General features: G+C 41.4%; 5 protein-coding genes, 1 long non-coding RNA gene and 1 pseudogene across 18 annotated transcripts in view; 3 read left to right on the top strand and 4 right to left on the bottom strand.

Moving 5' to 3' along the window:
* The window catches only part of LOC148188582 (uncharacterized), a 39,112-nt gene that overhangs the window by 858 nt on the left and 14,162 nt on the right, over positions 1 to 24,092 (bottom strand). The gene's annotated exons all lie outside the window — the stretch shown is intronic.
* On the top strand, positions 1,083 to 9,178 carry LOC148188588 (trace amine-associated receptor 13c-like). Of its 6 annotated transcripts, XM_088083671.1 has the most exons (4): positions 1,083 to 1,101; positions 7,695 to 7,719; positions 7,930 to 8,193; positions 8,362 to 9,178. In XM_088083671.1, exons 3-4 carry the CDS (start codon positions 8,021 to 8,023, stop codon positions 9,176 to 9,178), a joined length of 990 nt encoding a protein of 329 aa, XP_087939797.1. In that variant the 5' UTR covers positions 1,083 to 1,101; positions 7,695 to 7,719; positions 7,930 to 8,020. The 6 variants fall into 6 exon arrangements, with proteins under 6 accessions (XP_087939797.1, XP_087939800.1, XP_087939799.1 ...); XM_088083674.1 differs by lacking the exons at positions 1,083 to 1,101; positions 7,695 to 7,719; positions 7,930 to 8,193 and adding exons at positions 4,946 to 5,196; positions 6,099 to 6,105; XM_088083673.1 differs by lacking the exons at positions 1,083 to 1,101; positions 7,695 to 7,719; positions 7,930 to 8,193 and adding exons at positions 4,946 to 5,299; positions 5,468 to 5,580 and having other exon boundaries at positions 8,457 to 9,178.
* Positions 10,968 to 11,930, bottom strand: LOC148188587 (trace amine-associated receptor 13c-like; annotated as a pseudogene).
* LOC121965631 (trace amine-associated receptor 8c-like) lies at positions 13,522 to 14,154 on the bottom strand. Its single transcript, XM_042515764.2, has one exon. The coding sequence runs from the start codon at positions 14,152 to 14,154 to the stop codon at positions 13,522 to 13,524; it is 633 nt and encodes a 210-aa protein (XP_042371698.2).
* LOC148188586 (trace amine-associated receptor 13c-like) lies at positions 14,512 to 15,626 on the bottom strand. Its single transcript, XM_088082806.1, has 2 exons — positions 15,454 to 15,626; positions 14,512 to 15,328 (listed from the first exon to the last, which is right to left on the bottom strand). Exons 1-2 carry the CDS (start codon positions 15,624 to 15,626, stop codon positions 14,512 to 14,514), a joined length of 990 nt encoding a protein of 329 aa, XP_087938932.1.
* LOC148188585 (trace amine-associated receptor 13c-like) lies at positions 17,708 to 19,120 on the top strand. Of its 4 annotated transcripts, none has more exons than XM_088082804.1 (2): positions 17,708 to 17,963; positions 18,301 to 19,120. In XM_088082804.1, exons 1-2 carry the CDS (start codon positions 17,890 to 17,892, stop codon positions 19,118 to 19,120), a joined length of 894 nt encoding a protein of 297 aa, XP_087938930.1. In that variant the 5' UTR covers positions 17,708 to 17,889. The 4 variants fall into 4 exon arrangements, with proteins under 4 accessions (XP_087938930.1, XP_087938927.1, XP_087938931.1 ...); XM_088082801.1 differs by having other exon boundaries at positions 17,708 to 18,059; XM_088082805.1 differs by having other exon boundaries at positions 17,909 to 17,970.
* Positions 22,771 to 24,008, top strand: LOC121940782 (trace amine-associated receptor 13c-like). Of its 5 annotated transcripts, none has more exons than XM_088082799.1 (2): positions 22,771 to 22,847; positions 23,189 to 24,008. In XM_088082799.1, exons 1-2 carry the CDS (start codon positions 22,771 to 22,773, stop codon positions 24,006 to 24,008), a joined length of 897 nt encoding a protein of 298 aa, XP_087938925.1. The 5 variants fall into 5 exon arrangements, with proteins under 5 accessions (XP_087938925.1, XP_087938923.1, XP_087938922.1 ...); XM_088082797.1 differs by having other exon boundaries at positions 22,771 to 22,943; XM_088082796.1 differs by having other exon boundaries at positions 22,771 to 22,948; positions 23,167 to 24,008.

Raw genomic sequence — 24,092 nt, 5'->3', positions numbered from 1 at the left:
AAAATGAATTTTTGGATCATTTTTTCTTAAGTTGCTCATTGCCTTCTTCACATATTTTAGTGAGAAATTAAGCCAAGATGCTTAGGTATCAAAGGGTTAAATGACATCAGCAGGCTGCACTGTAGATGTAACACTGAACATAGACGTTAGAGGGAGACACTGCAGTATCGCAGACAGTATTACTGTCACATACTGTGTAGATGCAAGACATCAGCTGCCATCTGCTGATATGAGGATGTTGATCTTTTCAGCACATTTACCCAACATCTATTTGAACAAATAAAATACAATGTTGTTGCATAACAAAAAGTTTAACACACCTCCTAAATCACAGACAGAAAAATGATATATCATGGGCTTTAGACAGGAAGTATTGAGGTCATGTATACTGAAAATAATAAGAATAATACAAACTAATAATAATAATAATAATAATAATACACAAATAAATAAATACATAATAATAATACAGACAGAAGAAGATACTACGGGCAAAAGAAAAAAGGATCATCTGAAAAAACTAACACAAATACTCACACAAATATTAGTTTTTTGGGGTTTTTTTCTAATAAAAAAAGTAAAGTGGGCTGAAAAGGGGTCAAAAGCTGCCAAGCTGCACTGGCGATCCCACACTGCCTACAACTGGAATTAGTCCCAAAATAGACAAACACAGACTATTTTCTCAGTGATTCTGTGGGATGAGGAGGATTATAAAGAACAACAAAAGCAGCCTGTAATTACTGTCTGAAGGCCTGTGAACTGGCGACATTACAAACATGTTTTTGAAGGTGCGGAGCTGCCTGGAGCCAAACAAAAGCATCTTATGTCATTTGTTTGAATGGACACATTCCAGCTGTCATGCTCAAATATACTGAGAAAGTATATAACAGGTGCACACCCACAGATACAGTTACTTATTCTATGTGTTTGCGCATGTTTTCAAAATAATTTGTCATCATGGAAAGAATCTGTACTGTTCTTTTAGATAATAGCACCATGTAGTTAAACTTGGTTAAAGTGATGGAGATGAAGTTCACACAAGGACTGTAAATCACAAACGCACAGGTGTCTTTGGGAATTAAATGAGTTTTGCTGCATCTTGTATAACAACATCTGGAGCCAGTTGCACCAGATATTTTTTTACTTTGAGACCTCAGGCCGGATGCACCAGCTATTCCAACAATTTCTCATCCCAAGTCGTCACATATTGCCGGTTTTGCAGTGGACTTCTGTGTCTAAATGTTGCTGTCTCTTGTGTAAATGCAGCTTAAGTTGAGACACCTGCAAAGCTGCAGACGGCTGTTTGAGGCCAACAAACAACCAAAACGCTTGTTTTTTTCCCAAGTCATTGTTGCGTTCCCATATAATCACCAAATGCGAGTGTTTTTAGTGATATGCTGCTGTGTTTTCACCTTGCATAGTGCCTCAAAAGCGGTTGTTTATTACTAAAATATCATCATTTTTCCTATCAGAAGAGGCTGTTAATTTGTGAGGCCAAAACTGTGTTCTTAAGCCCAAACATAGATCATGTTTGCAAACCGTGACAAGGTGGTGTTTGTGTTTCACCCTCAGAGGCAGGTTTCCATCAGCCCTCAAATGGCTCAAATTGAAATAGCAAACACAATATATGCCTATTGAAAATGTCAATTTAAGAAAAAAAACAAACGTTTTTATGCTCGCATGAGGTTGTATTTCAGCTGTCAGCCATATTTTGGAAAACATTTTTTTTTTCACGTTTATAGCTCAAATGATGTACAACACTGGGTGCCGGTAATGTGACTTTATGGATGTCAACCGCCACTAAACCCAAAGAAGAAGGAAAAAGGTACAACAAAGTCACATGACTCTCTACAAAACATGGCTCGGTATGTGTGGACGAAGGAAGAGACCGAGATCTTCTCAACTCTTATACGAGACAAAGAAATTATGTTAGATCTGCTTTAATGAGTGGCTGCAATAGAAATAAAACTACCAATGTTTTGGATATCCATCGCTGTGCTTCTTGGAATGTTACGGGAAAAGGAAAGTCACGTAATAACGCGAGAAAAGTCGCTTAATCTCACTCAACAGAAACATAGTCATCTCGCAATTGTGTTTCATTGAAATTTTGAAAACTGCACTTCATTTTTGCGCAGATCTGTAATGGAAACCCAGCTAGTGACAAAGAGCTGCTTGAACAGCAGACAGAGTGATATAACATTGGTATGCACAACATCCATCACCATGAGGCCATTTCTGAGGTGCAACAGGTCATAAGAGTATGGAAAATTAAGTGTGGTTTGTTAAATGATTTTACAAAATTAGAAATTAATAAATCAGAGAACATTTACAAGATTTTTAAGTATTAATAGATCCAAGAAAAGTTTAGACTTTATGAATTGTAACATGAAATAACAGATGAGGTTGCATCATGTGTTGATAGGTCGAATTGTTTTTCTCCTCGCAGAGTTTGCATCATGTCTTGTTGTGTGTATTTTACATCATGTGTTTACTTTGGAACATGGACGGTTTTCTTAACACCTCTGATTGGAAAAATCCCTCCGAGATTAGAGTTTGCAATCATCTGACATGGATACAAGAAGGTGTGAATCCTTAATGAGAGCGATTCATAAGAGAGCATTAACTAAATGTGGATGTTTGTTTTGTTAAGTGCATGACATGAATCCAGTCTCTTGGGCCCGAGTCAGTCAGGGAGAATGTGTTTGTGTGTGTGTGTGTGTGTGTGTGTGTGTGTGTGTGTGTGTGTGTGTGTGTGTGTGTGTGTGTGTGTGTGTGTAAGACAGGGAGACTGAAGGATGCAAACTTTGGTAGTATAATATGCCTAGACTATTCAGAAGTTTTCTGCACTGCAAAGAAATCAGCTCTCAAAAATAGAAAAAAAGCAATAAAATGGAGGAAATATTACCTACAACTGCAAAATTATCTGCCAACAGGACAAGAAAATTTCTCTTATCGAGTTTTTTGAAACAAATAAAAATATCTCATCACAGCACCACAGCTATCCTAAAAAACTTGTGCAGCCAGATTTAAAACAAGTATATTTGTCTAGACACAAGGAGCAGATTTAAGATCATCATTGTCTCAATATAAACGAAAATGTGCTTAAATTTAGCAATTGCCAGTGCCATGGTCTTATAATAAAGCTATATGTTTAAGAATTATATCTTAAACCTGCACAGCAACACTACAAATGCCAAGGACGAATATGCTTAAATCAGATCAAACATAAAAACAGCCCCATATCTGAACAGACAAAAAAACAGGCACATATTTAATCTCAGACTTCACTTTTTGCAGTGTACTTCCATTTGCCTAGCAATGTTGAATTTGCTCAGTGCTCTCTAAACAAAACCAAAAATCATGGCCCCTTGTGTTCCTTAGCAGTTCCCACAGTTGAATCAGGAAAGGTCAGCTGTCAGCGATCCCGTGAAAAAACCAAGATTGACTGATACTCTTTCTTTCCTTCTCGTATCTTTTTTTTGATTTTACACAGTTTCATCACTGAACAAAGACATATCCGGGATGTCAGAATGAACACGGCATACAACATACAGAACACTGACCGATCCACATACCCCCTCCCACCCTTACTCCAAATCCTTCCTGCTGGTTACAGATTTATACAAATTAAATCACAAATCATAATACAAAAAAAGTTAGTAATTAAATAAAGTAAAACTAATAAAACTAATGTTATTAATGGAGGGGGGTTAAATGTAAGGATTGGGAATTTTGGGCTGTGGGAACAATGGTATGGCACAAACTGAAATGAATCCTTGGCCATGTAGTGTTTTATGTTGTATGTTCTAAATATTTGGTGAAAACTTGGTAGGACAGAACTGTTTGCAGTGTCATGATACACTGCTGGATAGCGTAAGGCTCTGACAGCCTGATGACACCTACCACGGCAGTATGATATGCCGATGGGCAGTGTCAGCTGAGAACACGTCCGGACAGAACATGTCACGTCTGCATGATATGCTGCTGGACAGCGTTAGGCTGAAAAGATGCCAGTAATGACTCTATTGCCTAATCTTAACCATCCATGCTAGCAAATGTTTTTGTTGATGTCCTGGCATTGGATGCCGTGTGCTTTTTGTGCAGCGTAATCAAACCATGTGCTTTTGTTAACATCAGCATCCCACAGCTTAAATAGCAGCCACAGAATGATATCTAGAGCATAATGTTTAGACGTGGAAGTCCACTGCAAAGCGGTAAAATGTGAAGACTTGGAATAAAAACTTTCTGTGGTATGAAAGTACCCAGATCTTCCACAAATACCGGGCCCATAGAGCAAACGCACTCTGCTCGAGCGGGTAACTTCTGCTGGCAAAGCGGCTGACTTACTGTTTAGTGCTTTGCTAGCTTGAATGGTGATCAAATAATTTATTCTTGTCGTTTTTTTAGACTTTCAAAATGTTACTAAACGGAATGGGTTGCATCTTGATCGTGAAAGAGTCATTTTGCGGAGATTTTGACACTCACAAAAAAATAGTATGTAGACAAGTATACCACAATAATTAAAGTAACTGAAGCATAACAGACGATGTAGGATATTTGGCCTTATACTACTGTGCGCTCATGACTTGTGCACTGCGAAAGGGTTGGGCATTGCAGAACATTGTCTGTAGGACCAACCCAGGTCTTCAGGTCACTCACCAAAATCCTGTAATCCACTGTGCATTTCAGAACAATGTCAAAAGGCCCAACTCAGGTCTTCCACCAAAATTCTATAATCCGCTGTGTCAAATGTTGGATTTATGTTGACTGTTATCTTTTTACTGTCACTCTTGATCTCCAGAAGCCGTTAATTTTCTCTTACTAACAAGGTTCAAGTTGGTAAAATAGTCTACAATTCTAGAGTGCAGAGGAGTGAAAGGAAAAAAGAGTGAGAGAAATGGAGGACGGGGAACTGGGGATGGAAGACATAGAGGGAGGGAAAGGATGAAGATTGACTTTGAGGAAGATGAGCATGGAAACCATGGTGCTTCAATCTCTACGGACAGATACATAGTAACAGAGGTGATGATTGGGGGGGGCAGAGAGGACAGAGATAAATTAGTGATGTGACAGGAAGCTCTGGTCAGACAGCGGCTGGAGTTCAGCAGCTTCTCCTCTCTCTGGTGATGGAGATCTTGAAGGAATTTGAACTCTGCTTCCCACAACTCCTAAACGCCTCCTGCAGGAAGCCAAATCGTCCTCACTTTGAGTCAGTGCTGGTCTACGTTCTGCTGTCATTCATCCCACTTCTCACTGCAGCTCTTAACCTGCTGGTCATCATCTCTATCTCCCACTTCAAGTAGCTGAATATTTCATTAAAGAATGAGACTGGTAGATAGTAATAACAAGTATTTCTTGGTATCAAACTGTGAGGAAAATGATGTTAGTCTTTGCTCTATCTGCTTTTTATCTGATGATAATTGATGTCATAAATATTGATAAATGTATTGCTGGTCTTCCTCTCCAGGCAGCTTCACAGCCCCACCAACCTGCTCCTGCTCTCTCTGGCTGTCTCAGATTTCTTCGTGGGTCTCCTCATGTTCTTTCAAATTATGCTTATAGACGGCTGCTGGCTCCTTGGTGACATCATGTGTACTCTGTATCAGTATCTAACATACATTATTACAGCTGCCTCAATAGGAACCATGGTGCACACAAGGTAAAGGCAGGTATGATCTGCATGTAAGAGTTTTGGACACGCACAAACTAGAAACACAACAATAACAACACCGAGAGTCCTGGCTGCTTTCATCTCAGATTTCTTAGCAGTTACCTTCAACATGAGAGCGCATGACATGAGCCTGAGACACAGCCACCACAAATACTCTCATATACAGAACTATTATGACAGCGACAGGACCGAGAAAAGACAAAAACAGATCTGCAAAACCAGCGATGTAGTTGATGACAACCACACACTCTCCAGAGCAGCAATTAAACCTGCCGGGTTGCTCCAGGTTATCCATCAACATCAGACTGTGACAGACAGCAGAACATATCCAACATAGACAAAGACAGACTTGAACTCTTTTTACTGTGACTTTGGTGGAGTAATGCAGAGGATCACAAATAGCCACATAGCGTTTGACTGCTATAAGAACCATGGCTCCTATTGAGGCAGAGGTAATGATATAGTCCAGAACATAAAGAATACACATGAGGTCACCAAGGAGCCAGCAGCTGTCTATAAGCATGATTTGAAAGAACATGAGGAGACCCACGAAGAACTCTGAGACAGCCAGAGAGAGCAGGAGCAGGTTGGTGGAGCTGTGAAGCTGCCTGGAAAGATAGTAGAGCAACATACTTAGCATTATTTGTAGCATCACTCATCAAAACAGAAGACACAAGCAGTGACTGAAGCGAAGTACATAATTGGTTTTCAGTCTGAGACCCTTTTACCTGTTGTAGGTAAAAGGGTTATAGGTAAAAGGGAGAGTATGTATCTTTATGCCTCATTGCTGCCAAAAGCTGTGGCAGGTAACATTTTTGTTAATGGTTTGTCGGCCCGTCTGTCCCCTCAGTTCTTGTTAACGTGATATACTAAAAACGCCTTGAAGGAATTCCTTCAATTTGGCACAAACAACCATTTGGACTCAGTGATTACCTGATTAGATTTGGGTGGTAAAGGTTCTAGGTCACTGTGGCCATATCTGGTTCATTCTTAATTTGGTACAAACATCCATTTGGACTATAAAACAAACTGATTAGAATTTGGCGGTCAAAGGTCAAGGTCATCGTGAGTCCATCTCATTCTCACGATCCCAATATTTCAAGAGGGCCTTGAGAGAATTTCTTTAAATTTGGTAAAACTGACGTCTTGAACTAAAAAAATGAACTGATTTGGTGGGCAAGGATCAAGGTCCCTGTGACCTTGCATCCTTCTCAGTATTGTGAATGCAGTATCTCAAGAACAAGTTGAGGGAATTTCTTTAAATTTCACACAAAATTCCACTTGAACTCAAAAATGAATTGATTACAATTCTGGTGGTCAAAGGTCAAGATGTGACTGTGACCTTGAGTCCATCTCATTCTCATGAACACAATATCTCAAGAAGACCTTGAGGGATTTTTTTCAAAACTGGCACATATGTCCTATTGGACTTCACAATAAGGATCTGGTAGTCAAAAGTCCAGGTCAACCCTGATCTTGTTTCCTTCTCATTGCAGTAGATGGGATATCTCAAGAGGGCCTTGAGGTAATTTCTTTAAACTATGCATGTGGTCAAGGTCACTGTAACCTTGTGTCCATTTCATTCTTGTGTACACAATACATCAAGAACATCTTGGGGGAATTTCTTTAAATTTGGCAAAAACTTCCAATTGGAGGCAAGGAGGAACTGGTTAGAATTTGGTCAAGGTCAAGGTTACAGTGGTGTTGGTCACCATGTGCTGTTGTGTAAACATAAGGATCATGCTGCTTGAAGCCACCATGTCCATTTGCTGAAATCACAGTAATGGCATCCTGGAGCGTAAACAGCTGACACAGCGGGATACCCAAAACGTCACATGTAGACGTGCAAGGTCACTGACAGAGAGGCTCCATGTGATGAGTTCAGAGACTGAGAATGTGGTGGAGGAGAGCAACATGTGGCCTACAGCTTCAGCACAGCCGACTCTGATACCAGACATCAGGCGGACAAAAACACGGATCACAGTCATCCCCAACATTGAGGAGGATGAACACGAAGTTATAGCTGAGAGAAATAAACAGCAAAAGAGGTGAAGAGGAAGGTCATTTTTGTTATATTTTCCTCTTATGAACAAGGTTGATGTTGGTCATAATCTATGATTCTGGAGTGCAGAGAGTATTGAAAAGAAAAAAAAAAGACATGGAGGGAGGGAAAGGATGAAGATTGAGAGTGAGGAAGATGAGCATGGAAACTATACGGAGAGATAAACAGCAACAAAGGTGTGGGGGGGGGGGGGCAGAGGGCAGAGAGGACAGAGATAAATTAGTTATGTGACAGGAAGCTCTGGTCAGACAGCGGCTGGAGTTCAGCAGCTTCTCCTCTCTCTGGTGATGGAGAGCTTGGAGGGATTTGAACTCTGCTTCCCACAACTCCTAAACGCCTCCTGCAGGAAGCCAAAGCGTCCTCACTTTGACTCAGTGCTGGTCTACGTTCTGCTGTCCTCCATCTCTCTGCTCACTGCAGCTCTTAACCTGCTGGTCATCATCTCTATCTCCCACTTCAAGTAGCTGAATATTTCATTAAAGAATGAGACTGGTAGATAGTAATAACAAGTATTTCTTGGTATCAAACTGTGAGGAAAAAGATGTTAGTCTTTGCTCTATCTGCTTTTTATCTGATGATAATTGATGTCATAAATATTGATAAATGTATTGCTGGTCTTCCTCTCCAGGCAGCTTCACAGCTCCACCAACCTGCTCCTGCTCTCTCTGGCTGTCTCAGATTTCTTCGTGGGTCTCCTCATGTTCTTTCAAATTATGCTTATAGATGGCTGCTGGCTCCTTGGTGACATCATGTGTACTCTGTATCAGTATCTATCATTCATTGTGACCTCTGCCTCAATAGGAACCATGGTGCTCATATCAGTCGATCGATATGTGGCTATTTGCTGTCCTCTGCATTACTCCACCAGAGTCACACACAGAAGAGTTCAGATCTGTGTCTGTCTGTGTTGGTTATGGTCTTTTTTCTGTCACAGTTTGCTGCTGATGGATAACCTGGAGCAACCCGGCAGGTTTATTTCCTGCTCTGGAGAGTGTGTGTTTGTCATTAACTACATCGCTGGTTTTGCAGATCTGTTTTTGTCCTTTCTCGGTCCTGTCACTGTCATTGTAGTTCTGTATATGAGAGTATTTGTGGTGGCTGTGTCTCAGGCTCGTGCCATGCGCTCTCATGTTGTAGCTGTCACTCTTCAGTGTTCAGTGAGAGTAACTGCCAAAAAATCTGAGATGAAAGCAGCCACGACTCTCGGTGTTGTTGTTGTTGTGTTTCTAATATGTCTCTGTCCATACTTTTGTGTTACATTATCTGGTCAGGACACCTTACTCAATGCTCCATCTGCTGCCTTTGTGATCTGTTTGTTCTACTTTAACTCCTGTCTGAATCCTGTCATCTATGCCTTTTTTTACCCCTGGTTTAGAAAATCTATTAAGCTCATTGTCACACTGAAGATACTGCAGCTCGGCTCCTGTGAGGCCAACATGCTGTAGAGAGACTGTGTGTGAAGCCTTAAAATTAAACTTTTAGTATGAACAAAAAAATATACTGGACCATGGTGGTGAGAAATTTAATAAAAGACACGGTGAGTCCGGTGAATGATCGTTGTATAAACACAGCATAGTATGTGTCTTTACGCTGTATGTTACAATAAAATATTCTGACAAAAATGACTTTCAGTCCTACTGCAATAGTGAAGTTACTTGGGGTTTATTCATTAGTTTCATATAATGCTTGATTAACTGCACAGTTTCACATTGTCGTTGTGCTGGCTGTGCTCTCAAGAGCAGCTGACACTGTGTAATTAGAAATTGTCAGGACACAATCCCAACTTTTAGCTGTAATTTAAAGCTGTTTAAATCCACAAGAAGATAGGGGACTTTAGAGGATCGGTTTTTGATGCAGGACCAAAGTCTGTAAACCACAGACATCAGCAGGTACATGATATCTACCCTGCAGTGACCAACACATTCAACCGTATCTACATATCACACTCGAGGTATACTTCTGCATCTGCTCTTTACATTGCAGGATGCCGCTACTGTGATGTCAACAGCAGCACATGGTGGGATTATGCTGCATGAGCTTCTGTTTAGGGAACTACAGCACATGGCAACCTGTGCCAGGAAGTCAACAAACACAAAGGTTGGAACAGATGGTTAGGATTCGGCAAAGGATGCAAATAACAAAGTGTAGAAAAAAAACAATCAGACAGGAGGCAATCACAATACTACCGTATTAAAATCTGGAGTTAGTTGTACCCGTCCACCACCCCTTGCACCCACCTCACAAGGGGACCTTACACTGTTTATATCACGCCATTATCAGCGTTTTTTCAACCTAACGCTGTCCAGCAGCATATAATGCAGCGACGACTAGTGCCCTCCAGCCGTCGATCGGCATGTAATAACACTGCGATTGACTCTGTGCTGCCGTGTTGTCCGCTGACACCATCCTGTCATGTGGAAGCCCTCCTGCTTATTCTTGTTGGTTGCATTAGCTTAAGCAATCAGAATTTTTTTTGATTCTCTCCTGATTTGATAAGCCACATTTTAAAATTTACCCAGCACCGAAAGTAAATATAATTTTTGTTTTGCCGACTGCTTGACAGCGGTTGTGGCACAGTTTGTACAATTAAAAACTTCAACAGTTACTCAGTACAATAATCTGTGTCCCGTGTTATAAAGTAGTTCAATTTCGTTATGCGTGTGAAATGATAAGTGTCCTCACTTATGGGGGCTACCATGTTTGCGTTCTGGTGCACACTGACATGAAAAATGACTTGACTCAGTTGATAAACCCTTTGATATCAGTCAAAATTATCATTCCTGTCAATGTGTGTGTGACAGCTGCAAAAGCAGGATCACGATAAACGGAGAGAGAAGAGGGGGGCTGAGCAGACTGACTCAAACTTTCGAGGTGTTTGGTTCAATTACCTTTCTATGTACTGTAATAGAAGAGCATACTAACTCCAACAAATCTAAGACTGAAGATGTATAGGCTTTTTTTTCTCACTAACAATGAAATGACGTTCGTCCTCTGCAAAAAAAAAACAACAAAAAAACAAAACACAACGAATATCCAAACACATAATAGAAAACAGAATACTTCATCAACTAACAAATATCCAAATATCTGGGTCCAGCTCTAAAGATTTCACATTCACAAGAATGAGACTGATGAGGTCACAGTAGCCTTGATCTTTAACCTATAACCACCAAAATCTAATCTGTTCGTCCCTGAGCCCAAGTGGACATTTGGGCTAACTTTGAGGAAATTCCCTCAACCCTGTTCACAAGAGTGGGATTGATGGAAGAACATGTGGATGACATAATGCCCTTCAGCTATCTCCAGCGTGGAGGCATAAAAAGTGGACCAAGTGAACCCTCCCTGCTGATTTAGCCAATAATAGCTCTTTCATCACCCCTGAATTGTGTCTTAAGATTTCATGTCAGTGGCTGTGCGCCATGCTGGCCTCACAGGAGGCATTTAGCATCTCAAGTGATAGTAAAAGAGATCTGAGTCAAAGAAGTTTTCTGAGTAGCTTCACTGAATTGAATATAAAATAATAATTATATTTAAGACAACAATATTGTAACACACAAGGTAAAGGCAGGTATGATCTGCATGTAAGAGTTTTGGACACGCACAAACTAGAAACACAACAATAACAACACCGAGAGTCCTGGCTGCTTTCATCTCAGATTTCTTAGCAGTTACCTTCAACATGAGAGCGCATGACATGAGCCTGAGACACAGCCACCACAAATACTCTCATATACAGAACTATTATGACAGCGACAGGACCGAGAAAAGACAAAAACAGATCTGCAAAACCAGCGATGTAGTTGATGACAACCACACACTCTCCAGAGCAGGAATTAAACCTGCCGGGTTGCTCCAGGTTATCCATCAACATCAGACTGTGACAGACAGCAGAACATATCCAACATAGACAAACACAGACTTGAACTCTTTTTACTGTGACTTTGGTGGAGTAATGCAGAGGATCACAAATAGCCACATAGCGTTTGACTGCTATAAGAACCATGGCTCCTAGGCAGAGGTAATGATATAGTCCAGAACATAAAGAATACACATGATGTCACCAAGAAACCAGCAGCCGTCTATAAGCATGATTTGAAAGAACATGAGGAGACCCACGAAGAAATCTGAGACAGCCAGAGAGAGCAGGAGCAGGTTGGTGGGGCTGTGAAGCTGCCTGGAAAGATAGTAGAGCAACATACTTAGCATTATTTGTAGCATCACTCATCAAAACAGAAGACACAAGCAGTGACTGAAGCGAAAAGTACATAATTGGTTTTCAGTCTGAGACCTGATCATTTCTATATTCCATTTCACAATCGTTTCATGAATTGAGAAAAAATTTTGCATGAGAAGTCCCTCCACAGGTTAAAGACCTCTTGCACAAGGAACTAATACAGAACCATTGCCATAATAGCCCATTCTGCTTCCCATGGTGTCAAATTCCAACGCTTTGTCTCGCTTTCACTTGTGGCAGCACTTGACACTGTGAGTAACGGAGATACTATAAAGAGAAAGAAAGTCAGCCAAAGCATGAGGGAAGGAATGTGGATGGGTCAAACAAAACATGACTTTCATCCAGGCATTAACATTTCCTGTCCCAAGTAAAACCAAAAGCAAAGGTTGTGGCATGTAAATGTGCTTACTGTTGTTGTGCACTGACATCATGTTGTTGTGCACTGTCGTGAGAGCACTCATGGCAGTTGATAACACAGCAAATGTTCACTATCTCTGTGTGTTTTGAAACTGGATAAACTGAGGCACCGGATAAACTCAACTGAATCATCCTCTTGTTCTTTGAGTCACTACTGCTGACATTACAATCATATTCTCGAGGCCTGAACGTGATTGTAAGGGACACATAGTCTAAGAACCACTAAATGCAAAAAAACATGTTATTTTCCCATGGACACTTGCCAATGTAGGCCTTGTCTGGGCATTTAGATATTTCTGAAAACTGATACTTTTTCTACAAGCGAACTGAGATTTAGATCACTAAAACTATTATTTTTCAAAAAGTACTTCTAAAGTGCAGATTTCCTAAATTTGTGCATGCCTATTGTTGCCTTTTGTAATGTGCATGCAACAGAAACAAGAACAAAAAGGACTACTCGTTTGTTATGTTTTGCAAGAGCTTCTTGGTCTTATGACTAATTTACATATAAACTTAAGGTTAACCCCTTGATGGTGGTAATCTCACTTTTCTACAAAGTGCTAAGAACGCCAGTCTTTGGTGGTGGCAGCACTGAAGATAATTTGATTCAGACTTTAGATTTTTAAAATCTGTGACATGCCCCTTGAAAGGATGTTTACAGTTTCCTTTTCCTAAAAAGGCTAACAAGATTTGCTCTTTCATTACCCCTTCAAGGTCTTCAGCTGCCCCATCATGCAATGTAACTAAACACCTATTGGGATCAAAAAATGCCACCAACATTTTTTTTCATCATCCAAGGATCTTTAAATTTGACTGACTGCCTGACTGACTGTACACTATGTTTGCGTTACAGGCTTCAGTATCTCACATGATAGTTTGATAAAATTTCTAGAGAAGTAGTAGTAGTTTTCAAGCTGGCTACAGTGCAAAAAAATAAAACAGTAATTCAATATTAAAAAAATATTATAGTGTATTGCATTGTATTGTTTTGTATTATATGATATGCATGTAAAAGTTTTTATACAAAAGACACTTTACCCAGATTTTCACATCTGCTATTTAATTATTCATCATCATGACCAAGTACACTTTTCTGACCACACAAGAGTCTCATTTTAGGCATCACGCACAGTCTCTCTACAGCATGTTGGCCTCACGGGAGCCGGGCTGCAGTACCTTCAGTGTGACAATGAGCTTGATAGATTTTCTAAACCAGGGGTAAAAAAAGGCATAGATGACAGGATTCAGGCAGGAGTTAAAGTAGAACAAACAGATCACAAAGGCAGCAGATGAAGCATTGAGTAAGGTGTCCTGTCCTGTTAGTGCAACACAAAAATATGGACACACACATATTAGAAACACAACAATAACAACACCGAGAGTCCTGGCTGCTTTCATCTCAGATTTTTTAGCAGTTACTTTCACTGAACACTGAAGAGTGACAGCTGCAACATGAGAGCGTACGGCACGAGCCTGAGACACAGCCACCACAAATACTCTCAGATACAGAACTATTATGACAGCGACAGGACCGAGAAAAGACAAAAACAGATCTACAAAACCAGCGATGTAGTTGATGACAACCACACACTCTCCAGAGCAGGAATTAAACCTGCCGGGTTGTTCCAGGTTATCCATCAACATCAGACTGTGACAGACAGCAGAACATATCCAACACAGACAAACACAGACTTGAACTCTTTTTACTGTGACTTTTACGTCATGCAATGTAACTAAACACCTATTGGGATCAAAAAATGCCACCAACATTTTTTTTCATCATCCAAGGATCTTTAAATTTGACTGACTGCCTGACTGACTGTACACTATGTTTGCGTTACAGGCTTCAGTATCTCACATGATAGTTTGATAAAATTTCTAGAGAAGTAGTAGTAGTTTTCAAGCTGGCTACAGTGCAAAAAAATAAAACAGTAATTCAATATTAAAAAAATATTATAGTGTATTGCATTGTATTGTTTTGTATTATATGATATGCATGTAAAAGTTTTTATACAAAAGACACTTTACCCAGATTTTCACATCTGCTATTTAATTATTCATCATCATGACCAAGTACACTTTTCTGACCACACAAGAGTCTCATTTTAGGCATCACGCACAGTCTCTCTACAGCATGTTGGCCTCACGGGAGCCGGGCTGCAGTACCTTCAGTGTGACAATGAGCTTGATAGATTTTCTAAACCAGGGGTAAAAAAAGGCATAGATGACAGGATTCAGGCAGGAGTTAAAGTAGAACAAACAGATCACAAAGGCAGCAGATGAAGCATTGAGTAAGGTGTCCTGTCCTGTTAGTGCAACACAAAAATATGGACACACACATATTAGAAACACAACAATAACAACACCGAGAGTCCTGGCTGCTTTCATCTCAGATTTTTTAGCAGTTACTTTCACTGAACACTGAAGAGTGACAGCTGCAACATGAGAGCGTACGGCACGAGCCTGAGACACAGCCACCACAAATACTCTCAGATACAGAACTATTATGACAGCGACAGGACCGAGAAAAGACAAAAACAGATCTACAAAACCAGCGATGTAGTTGATGACAACCACACACTCTCCAGAGCAGGAATTAAACTTGCCGGGTTGCTCCAGGTTATCCATCAACATCAGACTGTGACAGACAGCAGAACATATCCAACACAGACAAAGACAGACTTGAACTCTTTTTACTGTGACTTTGGTGGAGTAATGCAGAGGATCACAAATAGCCACATAGCGGTCAACAGATATGAGCACCATGGTTCCTATTGAGGCAGAGGTAATGATATAGTCCAGAACATAATAAAGAATACACATGAGGTCACCAAGAAACCAGCAGCCGTCTATAAGCATAATTTGAAAGAACATGAGGAGACCCACGAAGAAATCTGAGACAGCCAGAGAGAGCAGGAGCAGGTTGGTGGGGCTGTGAAGCTGCCTGGAAAGATAGTAGAGCAACATACTTAGCATTATTTGTAGCGTCACTTGTCATAACAGCAAATAAAAGCAATGATACATATTCCTTTACAGTCTGTTGTAATAATTGATAAAATCTTTGACTACTTGAAGTGGGAGATGGAGATGATAACCAGCAGGTTGAGGGTCACAGTGAGCAGAGAGATGGAAGACAGTAAAAAGTAAGTGAGCATGGATACAGAGTACGGACGCATGGTCTTCCTGCAGGAGGCGTTTAGAAGTTGTGGAAAGCAAAGTTCAGCTTCTTCAGAGGTTGTCATTCTCAGAAAGAGACAGAGATCATATGCTGCTGTGCTCTGTCAGCTGTCTGCCTGAAACTCTCTACCATACAACTGATTTATCTCTTCTCTTCCTCCACATCCCTCCTTCCTTTCTCTCTCTTGTGACAGCTTTCTCTCAGTAGGACTGACTGAACGGCCATAACTAAGAGAAGAAAGCAGAGTTATGCAGCCTCTATTATGCCATGAACCTGGCTGAGCTTCTTATGAAAGGATATGTTCAAACTTCTTGCAATAAAGAGGTTTAACTTGATATATTGTATGTCCCGCAGTCGTCTCCACACTCCAACTAAGCTGACCCCTTAGTCTTCACTGATTCCCTGCTGGCCCACCTCAATGGTCTTCTCTGATCCCTAGTCAGGGACCCCAAATATGTTTCTGATGCCCAGTGGATCACATGCTGTGGTCTCCAGCCAGATGACCCTGCCAGTCTGCCCAACATGTTCTCGTGTCGTCATCACATATTGCCGCTTTGCAGTGGATTTATGCATCTACATATTACACTCTAGGTATCCTACGGCTGCTGTTGATGTTCCGGGATGCTGCTACCATGATGTCAACAAACGTACATGGTGGGATGATCATGCAATCACATGGCAATGAAAGAATAAATAAGGGCATGGGAGCATGGACTAGTGTGCAGACTTTATTTATTCTTTCATATCTATTTTTGCTTGTTCAAAAACCTAGGTTTTATCACTTTTGGATGTGCACGCTGCTTGAACTTTTCTCAATCACATGGCAACCAACACAGGGATATCAACAAATGCACATGCTGGCACAAATAGTTAGGTTTGGGTAAAAATGCCCATTGTAAGGTGTAGAAAAAAAATACATTCAGGTGAGAAGCGAACACTGGACTCCTGCTTGAAAGTCCAGGGCTTGTCGGACCAATCCACTTAACTGCATATTGTATGGATGCGATAGGTTCCATCTGCGTTCTCAACTGACACCAACCATTCACGCATCATGCTGCCACAGATGCCATCAGGCCATCCGCCGGTGTAAAATAACCCCATGAACTGTTCTGTCAGCTGTGTTCTTAGCCAACACCATCCAGCAGCATATCATGCTGAGGGGAAAGATGGCTTTTTGTATAGGGATCTTACACCAAAAGCACTACAAAAGCGACAGCATTCAGCAGTTTTGCAATAAGAACGGGCTGGGCTGCCCCTGCATCTATGGCCCTCTCTTGCCCCAGCACTGATGTGATTTTTAGCTGGCAGCTTGTCCTAAACTTCTACTTGATGTCTTGACTCCCCTTTTGTTAACAAGGCCCTCAGCTTTCCCTCTATTAGTAAATGGTAAATGACCCTGCATTTGTTTAGCTACATTCTCACCTTCTGACCACTCAGTCCACTTTAACACTACATGTCACATTCATTCAGTCACACGTTTACACACTGGTGGCGGACGTTAACAAGTGCCACCTGGTACTAAGCTTAAGCATTCACATGCAGTGACACACCCATAGCACACGGGCGCAATTTGGGGTTTAGTATCTCGCCCAAGGATACTTCAACATGCAGACTGAAGGAGATGCCATCCTCCAACCAATGCCATAACGTCAACAAATGCACATGCTGGCATGGATGGTAAGAATCAGGGGAAGGTGACACATGGGAAGGTGTAAAATAAGCCAGTCACATTCAGAAGGGAAGTGAACACTGGACTCCTGCATGAAAGTCTGAGGTTTGTTTGACCCATCTGCCCTACAGGCATCCTAGTTTAATGTTGAAACACTCGTTCATGTCGTTACCGGCAGTGTTTCCATCTGATGCCATCCTGCTGCAGTTCATGCAGATGCAACAGGTTCCTCCACAGCTGCATTCTCAAGTGACGTTGCCTGTGCACGTATAACACTGACACGGAAGTGCGGTCCAGCTTTCCACTGGCATATAACAACAACATAAACTGCTCTGGTCGGCTGTGTTATCACCTTATATTACCTTATACCTCATGCCTTGGCACAATCTTACGCCAAAAGCGCTGTCATAGCAGTCGTATTTTACAAGTTAGGAGCTCAGAATGGGCATGGGGTGGTCCGGCAGACTCCCCTGCAATTAGATTGAATTCATCATCCTGGTGGTAATCAGTGCTCTCTGGTCCTTTCCTCTTCTGTGCCCCGTGGGAATATTTGCCTGGAGCCCAACAGACTTTAGAATCGTCACGAGGAGAGATAAATCGGTTGTACAACAGAGAGGTTTTCTAGTACTCAGCAGCTTCTTGCCACCTCTCTTGGAAGATGGAGACTCCACAAGAACATGAACTCTGCTTTCCACAACTCAACAATTCCTGCAGAAAACCCACGCCGTCTAAGTCTGATGTCATGCTATCTTACATTCTGCTGTCCTTCATCTCTCTGCTCACTGCAGCTCTCAACCTGCTTGTCATCATCTCGATCTCTCACTTCAGGCAGAGAAACTCTCAACATGTATTTTCTTGATGAAAATTGACAAAAATTAAGTTAATGTGAATGTGCCACTAAATAATAACTCTGTTTTAAAAAAATCTGTTCTAAAATAATTGTGTATTCAAATATAATGTTGTCACAAAATAAGTAAATCAGGCACTTAAGAAGAGATTCATGCATTCACTGCTGTGACTAACAAGCCATGATGATAATCTTGTAAGTGATGATATTCTTCCTCTCCAGGCAGCTCCACAGCCCCACAAACTTCCTCATCCTCTCCCTGGCTGTGTCAGACTTCCTCGTGGGCCTCCTGCTGATGCCGAATGGCATATTTTTAGCCGAGGCTTGCTGGCTCCTGGGTGATCTCATGTGTGCTCTGTACTATCTTGTAGATTTTATCGTCACCTCTTCTTCTGTGGGAAATATGGTGCTCATATCAATTGATCGTTATTTGGCAATATGTGACCCTCTACATTACACCACCAGAATCACTCTGGACAGAACAAAAATCTGTGTTTGTCTGTGTTGGATCTGCTCCGTTCTCTATAATTGTTTTATCATAAAGTACTCTATGAGACGACCTGACTCTCAGAATTCCTGCTACGGAGAGTGTGTAGTAATCCTTAACCACATCACAGGAGCTGTTGACCTTGTTTTTACATTTGTTGGCCCAATAACTGTCATCATAGTTCTGTATATGAGAGTATTTGTGGTGGCTGTGTCTCAGGCTCGTGCCATGCGCTCTCATATTGCAGCCATCACACCTCAGGGTTCAGTGAGTGTAACTGCTAAGAAATCTGAGATGAAAGCAGCCACGACTCTTGGAATTGTTGTTGTTGTGTTTCTATTATGCTTCTGTCCATATTATACTCCATCCCTTATAGGTGAGAATATTGAAGAAAGCAGTTCATCCTCATCCATTGTAGTGTGGCTGCTGTATTTCAACTCCTGTCTTAACCCTCTGATCTATGCCTCTTTTTACCCCTGGTTTAGAAAATCTATCAAACTCATTGTAACAATTAAGATACTGCAGCCTGACTCATGTGATACTAAAATACTGTAGATAAACTGGTGAGTAAAATTAATAAAACTGTGAGAATAAAAATGTATTTGCTGTTATCAGTAAGTCATTGAAGAAAATTCAGAAGGTGTAATGGCCGGTGAAACAGTGTTGTTCTTATAGTTTTATACCAATGTGACTCATGTTCACTATCAGAAACTGCTGTGTTCATTGTATCACTACACTGGAAATTAGAATCAAACCACTATGAATTATATTGTGGCAGTAATATTCAAATCGATATGTTTGGCCTTTAGCTGACTGTGGAATAATAGAGGATTCTTGTGCATTTGGAGCTTAGTTAAAGCCTAACTATCGAGTAGAGCGAGAATACTCAACTTGTTTTGCTTGGGGGCCACTTTTACAATAAGACACGATGTTTCAAGGATTTTGGAAAAATTCTAAAATTTCATGACATTTCTGGGATTTGAGGTCATTTCTTGGATTTTGGAACATTGGGAGCTCAGCTGAGACCTCTGTTAAGGGGTACGGAGATCATCCAATGGCACTTTTTGACAAATAAGCTCTATTTTGATACTTTTATGTGCACTCTAGCTTCTAATGTATACTTAAAAGTACAAAATAATTCCTAGTGGGAATCATTTATTTTTATTGTGATTAAGAAAATGGTCACCTGGCACCCCATTGGGGCCAATTTTGGCCTGCTGGCCGTACGCTGAGTAGCACTCGAGCACACGAAACTATTTTTTTTTCTTAGCAACATAAATGCATAATTGAAAATGAGAAGGGTTCATTTGTTAAGCAGATATCTCAGTTTTCATGTATTTTCCCACATCATACTTTTGTGTGTTTGTGAGTGTGTGTGTGTGTGTTTTTGTGAACTCAGAGTAATATCATTCAAACTGATGGTTTATTCTTAACTCTAATGCAGATTCTGTTACTACTTTGCCTATTCCTCTCCTCAAATGATTTTAGAAAAATAAGTTAATGCACTGTTTAGATGTAAAATGAAAAAGTTCTTGCAATAAAGAGGCTTAACTTAATAGAATCCATGTTCTGTCATGTTGTTGAACTCAGCCCCTGCAGTTGCCAATACTGACCAGCCTGTTCTCATTCCAAAGTTGTCACAGTCTGCCGCTTTCACAGTGCTTTCAGCGTAAAATCCTGACACCAAAAGCCACCCTTTGCATCCCCATACTACCCTGCTGGACAAATTCAGCTGAGAACACGGTGTTGGTTGTGATATTATCCGTGCCGGATAACCGGATGGCACCTGCCACAAAAGCATGATAGAGGACCGTCTACATTAGTTGAGATCACAGCTAGATGAAACCTGTTGCATCCGCATGATACCCCCATGTGCATTTGTTAACATCAAGGTAGCACCATCCTGGAACGTCAACAACAGACACAGAAAAAAAACAGGAGTGTAATATGCAGACACTGAAGTCCACTGCAAAGCGGCATTGCGTGACGACTTGGGATGAGAGTGTGCTGTGCTAATCCAGTCAGCCGCCCCTGTAGTCTTCGCTGATTACGTTCTGGCCCTCCTAAATAACCTTCTCTGATCCCTGGTCAGTGACCCAGCTATGTTTCTGATCTCCAGTTGGCCACAGGCTGTTGTCTCCAGCCCACTGACACTGCCAAACTGCTCCCACAGCTATGGGGCCCCACTTGCTTCAACATGCATGTGGTTATTTAGCTTGCAACTTGTGTTAACCTCCAACTGGATGTCATGGCCCACTTTTGTTAATCAGGCCCTTAGCTCTCCCTCTACTAGTAAATGGTAAACAGACCTGCAATTGTACAGCACAGTTCTAGTCTTTCAACCACTCAAAGTATTTTCTCACCACATGTCACATTTCACACGTTTGAACACTTTTTGGTCAAGGTTACCATACAAGGTGCCACCAGCTACTGGTTTTAAGCATTTATACGCAGTGATACACCAATGTCACAGGACAACATTTTGGGGGTCAATATCTTGAGCAAGGATACTTAAACAAGCAGACTGGAACAGCAACTGATCTCCCGATTAGTGGACGACCCGCTCTCCCCCCTAAACTACAGCAACCCCACTTTTAATTGTCCCAGTCCACCTCAGTGCCTTTTGTGACATTCCTGAAGCTCTATTTTGCAAATAACCCTGCACCAAGAACTATTTGGCCTGCTGGCAGTCTTTCTGTGCGGTTCCCTCTGTGCTTCGGGCCTTTTGTTCTCCATCCTGTGCTGTTCCTATCTGAACCAACAGAGCCTCATCATTTGCAAAGAGCACAGAAGCAATTCTGAGTTCCACCAACTGGACGGATGCGACTTGAGATCCTGTCCAAGGCGGTCTCACATTCAGTCAGAGCTGGTAACAAAGACCAACTCTGGCAGACCCCGACTCCCACTGAAAACATATTTGATTCTGTGCCAAGGATATGGACACTGATATGATTCTTGTTATAAAAAGGAATAGAAAACTTATGGCAATCCTCTACCCATACCACATACTCCCACAACTCTCCACAGGACTCCAGGGGCAACAGAAAAACACAAACAGAATAGTTGAGTAACCTCCTATGATCCCCTTTACAACTCTGCAAGGGTAAAGAGCTGGCCACTGTTCCAAGACCTGGAAATAATCTGTATTTCTCTCCGAGGATACAAGTTTTGACAAAAGGTCTTAGACTGCTTTCCAGCCCCCTGGCATAAGATTTTTCAGAGAGGCTGGTCAGTGTGATTCAGTCCTCCTTTTTAAAATTGTAAAACTAACACCCCAGTCTGTCATTAAGCAAGTACTGTTACCAGTTTCTACGACACTGAAAAAGGTGGGTCAGCCAAGCCAGCCAAGCAATGTGAAGAGCCTTCAGCACCTTAGGGCAAATTTAAATGAGCTCCTTGCCACAGAGAAACCTCTGCTTCTGCTGTTGAGTTTACTCGGTGGTGATACCATGATGTCAACAAATGTACATGGCGGGATGAGGTGGCACATAGTTATCATTACACAACACAAGCACATGGCAACCAACGCCGAAACGTCAGCAAACGCACATGCAGGCATGGATGGTTAGAATTAGGGGAAGGTGGCACATAGTGAGGGGTAAAAAAACCCATCAAAACCATACAGGAAGCAAACACTGGACTCCTGCATGAAAGTCCAGGGTGGGTTTGTTGGACCTGCCTGCCCAATAGGAGTCATTGCAGCAAAGTGATGCAGTCCTGCTGCATTTCATGTGGACCCAACAGATTCTGTCCGGCTGTATTCTCAATTGACGTTGCCTGTGTACTTATGATGTTGACAAGGAAGGTGTAGTTCAGCCTACCGCTGGCGTATAACCACAAAGTGAATGGCTCTGTCCAGCCACATTCTCATCTGACGCCGTCCAGCGGCATTTCATGCACACACAGAAGTTGCCTTTTTTTATTCTGATCTTATCTTAAAAAGACCTGTCAAGGATCCAGTATTTTAAAAATTATGAGCTCAGAACGAGAACGGGCTGGTCCATCAGACTCCCCTGCCGTTTGATCCAATTCATCACCTGGTGGTGATCAAGTTCCTCCTGCTTTTCTCCTTATCTGATTGCGCCCACTGAGAATTTCTTCCTAGAGCCCAAAAGACTTAACATTCATGACAGGGAGGAATAAATCGGTTGTACATCAGAGAGGCTTTCTAGTACTTGGTAGCTTCTTGCCACCTCTCTTGGAAGATGGAGACTCCACAAGAAGATGAACTCTGCTTTCCACAACTCCCCAACAATTCCTGCAGAAAACCCACGCCGTCTAAGTCTGATGTCATGTTATCTTACATTCTGCTGTACTTCATCTCTCTGCTCACTGCAGCTCTCAACCTGCTTGTCATCATCTCGATCTCTCACTTCAGGCAGAGTTAAACTCTCAACATTTATTTTCTTTATGAAAATTTGCAATAATTATTTTAATGTGAATGTTCCAGTTGATTATAATTCTGTGTTTTAAAAATCCATACTAAAACAACTGTCAATTCATATATAATGTTGTGACAAAATAAGTAAATCAGGCACTAATGAAGATATTCATGCATTACTGCTGTGATCGTCACACTGTGATTATGATAATCTTGTAAGTGATGATATTCTTCCTCTCCAGGCAGCTCCACAGCCCCACAAACTTCCTCATCCTCTCCCTGGCTGTGTCAGACTTCCTTGTGGGCCTCCTGCTGATGCCGATTGGCATATTTTTAGCCGAGGCTTGCTGGCTCCTGGGTGATCTCATGTGTGCTCTGTACTATATTGTAGATTTTATCATCATCTCGTCTTCTGTGGGAAATATGGTGCTCATATCAATTGATCGTTATTTGGCAATATGTGACCCTCTACATTACACCACCAGAATCACTCTGGACAGAACAAAAATCTGTGTTTGTCTGTGTTGGATCTGCTCCGTTCTCTATAATTGTTTTATCATAAAGTACTCTATGCGACGACCTGACTCTCAGAATTCCTGCTACGGAGAGTGTGTAGTAATCCTTAACCACATCACAGGAGCTGTTGACCTTGTTTTTACCTTTGTTGGCCCAATAACTGTCATCATAGTTCTGTATATGAGAGTATTTGTGGTGGCTGTGTCTCAGGCTCGTGCCATGCGCTCTCATATTGCAGCCATCACACCTCAGGGTTCAGTGAGTGTAACTGCTAAGAAATCTGAGATGAAAGCAGCCACGACTCTTGGAATTGTTGTTGTTGTGTTTCTATTATGCTTCTGTCCACATTTTACTCCATCCCTTATAGGTGAGGATATCGAAGAAAGCAGTTCATCCTCATCCTTTGTCATGTGGCTGCTGTATTTCAACTCCTGTCTTAACCCTCTGATCTATGCCTCTTTTTACCCCTGGTTTAGAAAATCTATCAAACTCATTGTAACAATTAAGATACTGCAGCCTGACTCATGTGATACTAAAATACTGTAGACAAACTGGTGAGTAAAATGAACAAAATTGTGAGGATAAAAATGTATTTGCTGTTATCAGTAAGTCACTTAAGAAAATTCAGAA

This window comes from Plectropomus leopardus, chromosome 10 (assembly GCF_026936395.1).
Source record: "Plectropomus leopardus strain MGB_pleo_1.0 chromosome 10, ASM2693639v1, whole genome shotgun sequence".
NCBI classification, from domain to species: Eukaryota; Metazoa; Chordata; class Actinopteri; order Perciformes; family Serranidae; genus Plectropomus; species Plectropomus leopardus.
Note: the sequence above shows the minus strand (reverse complement) of the source record. Positions and strands in the feature narration are given on the sequence as shown.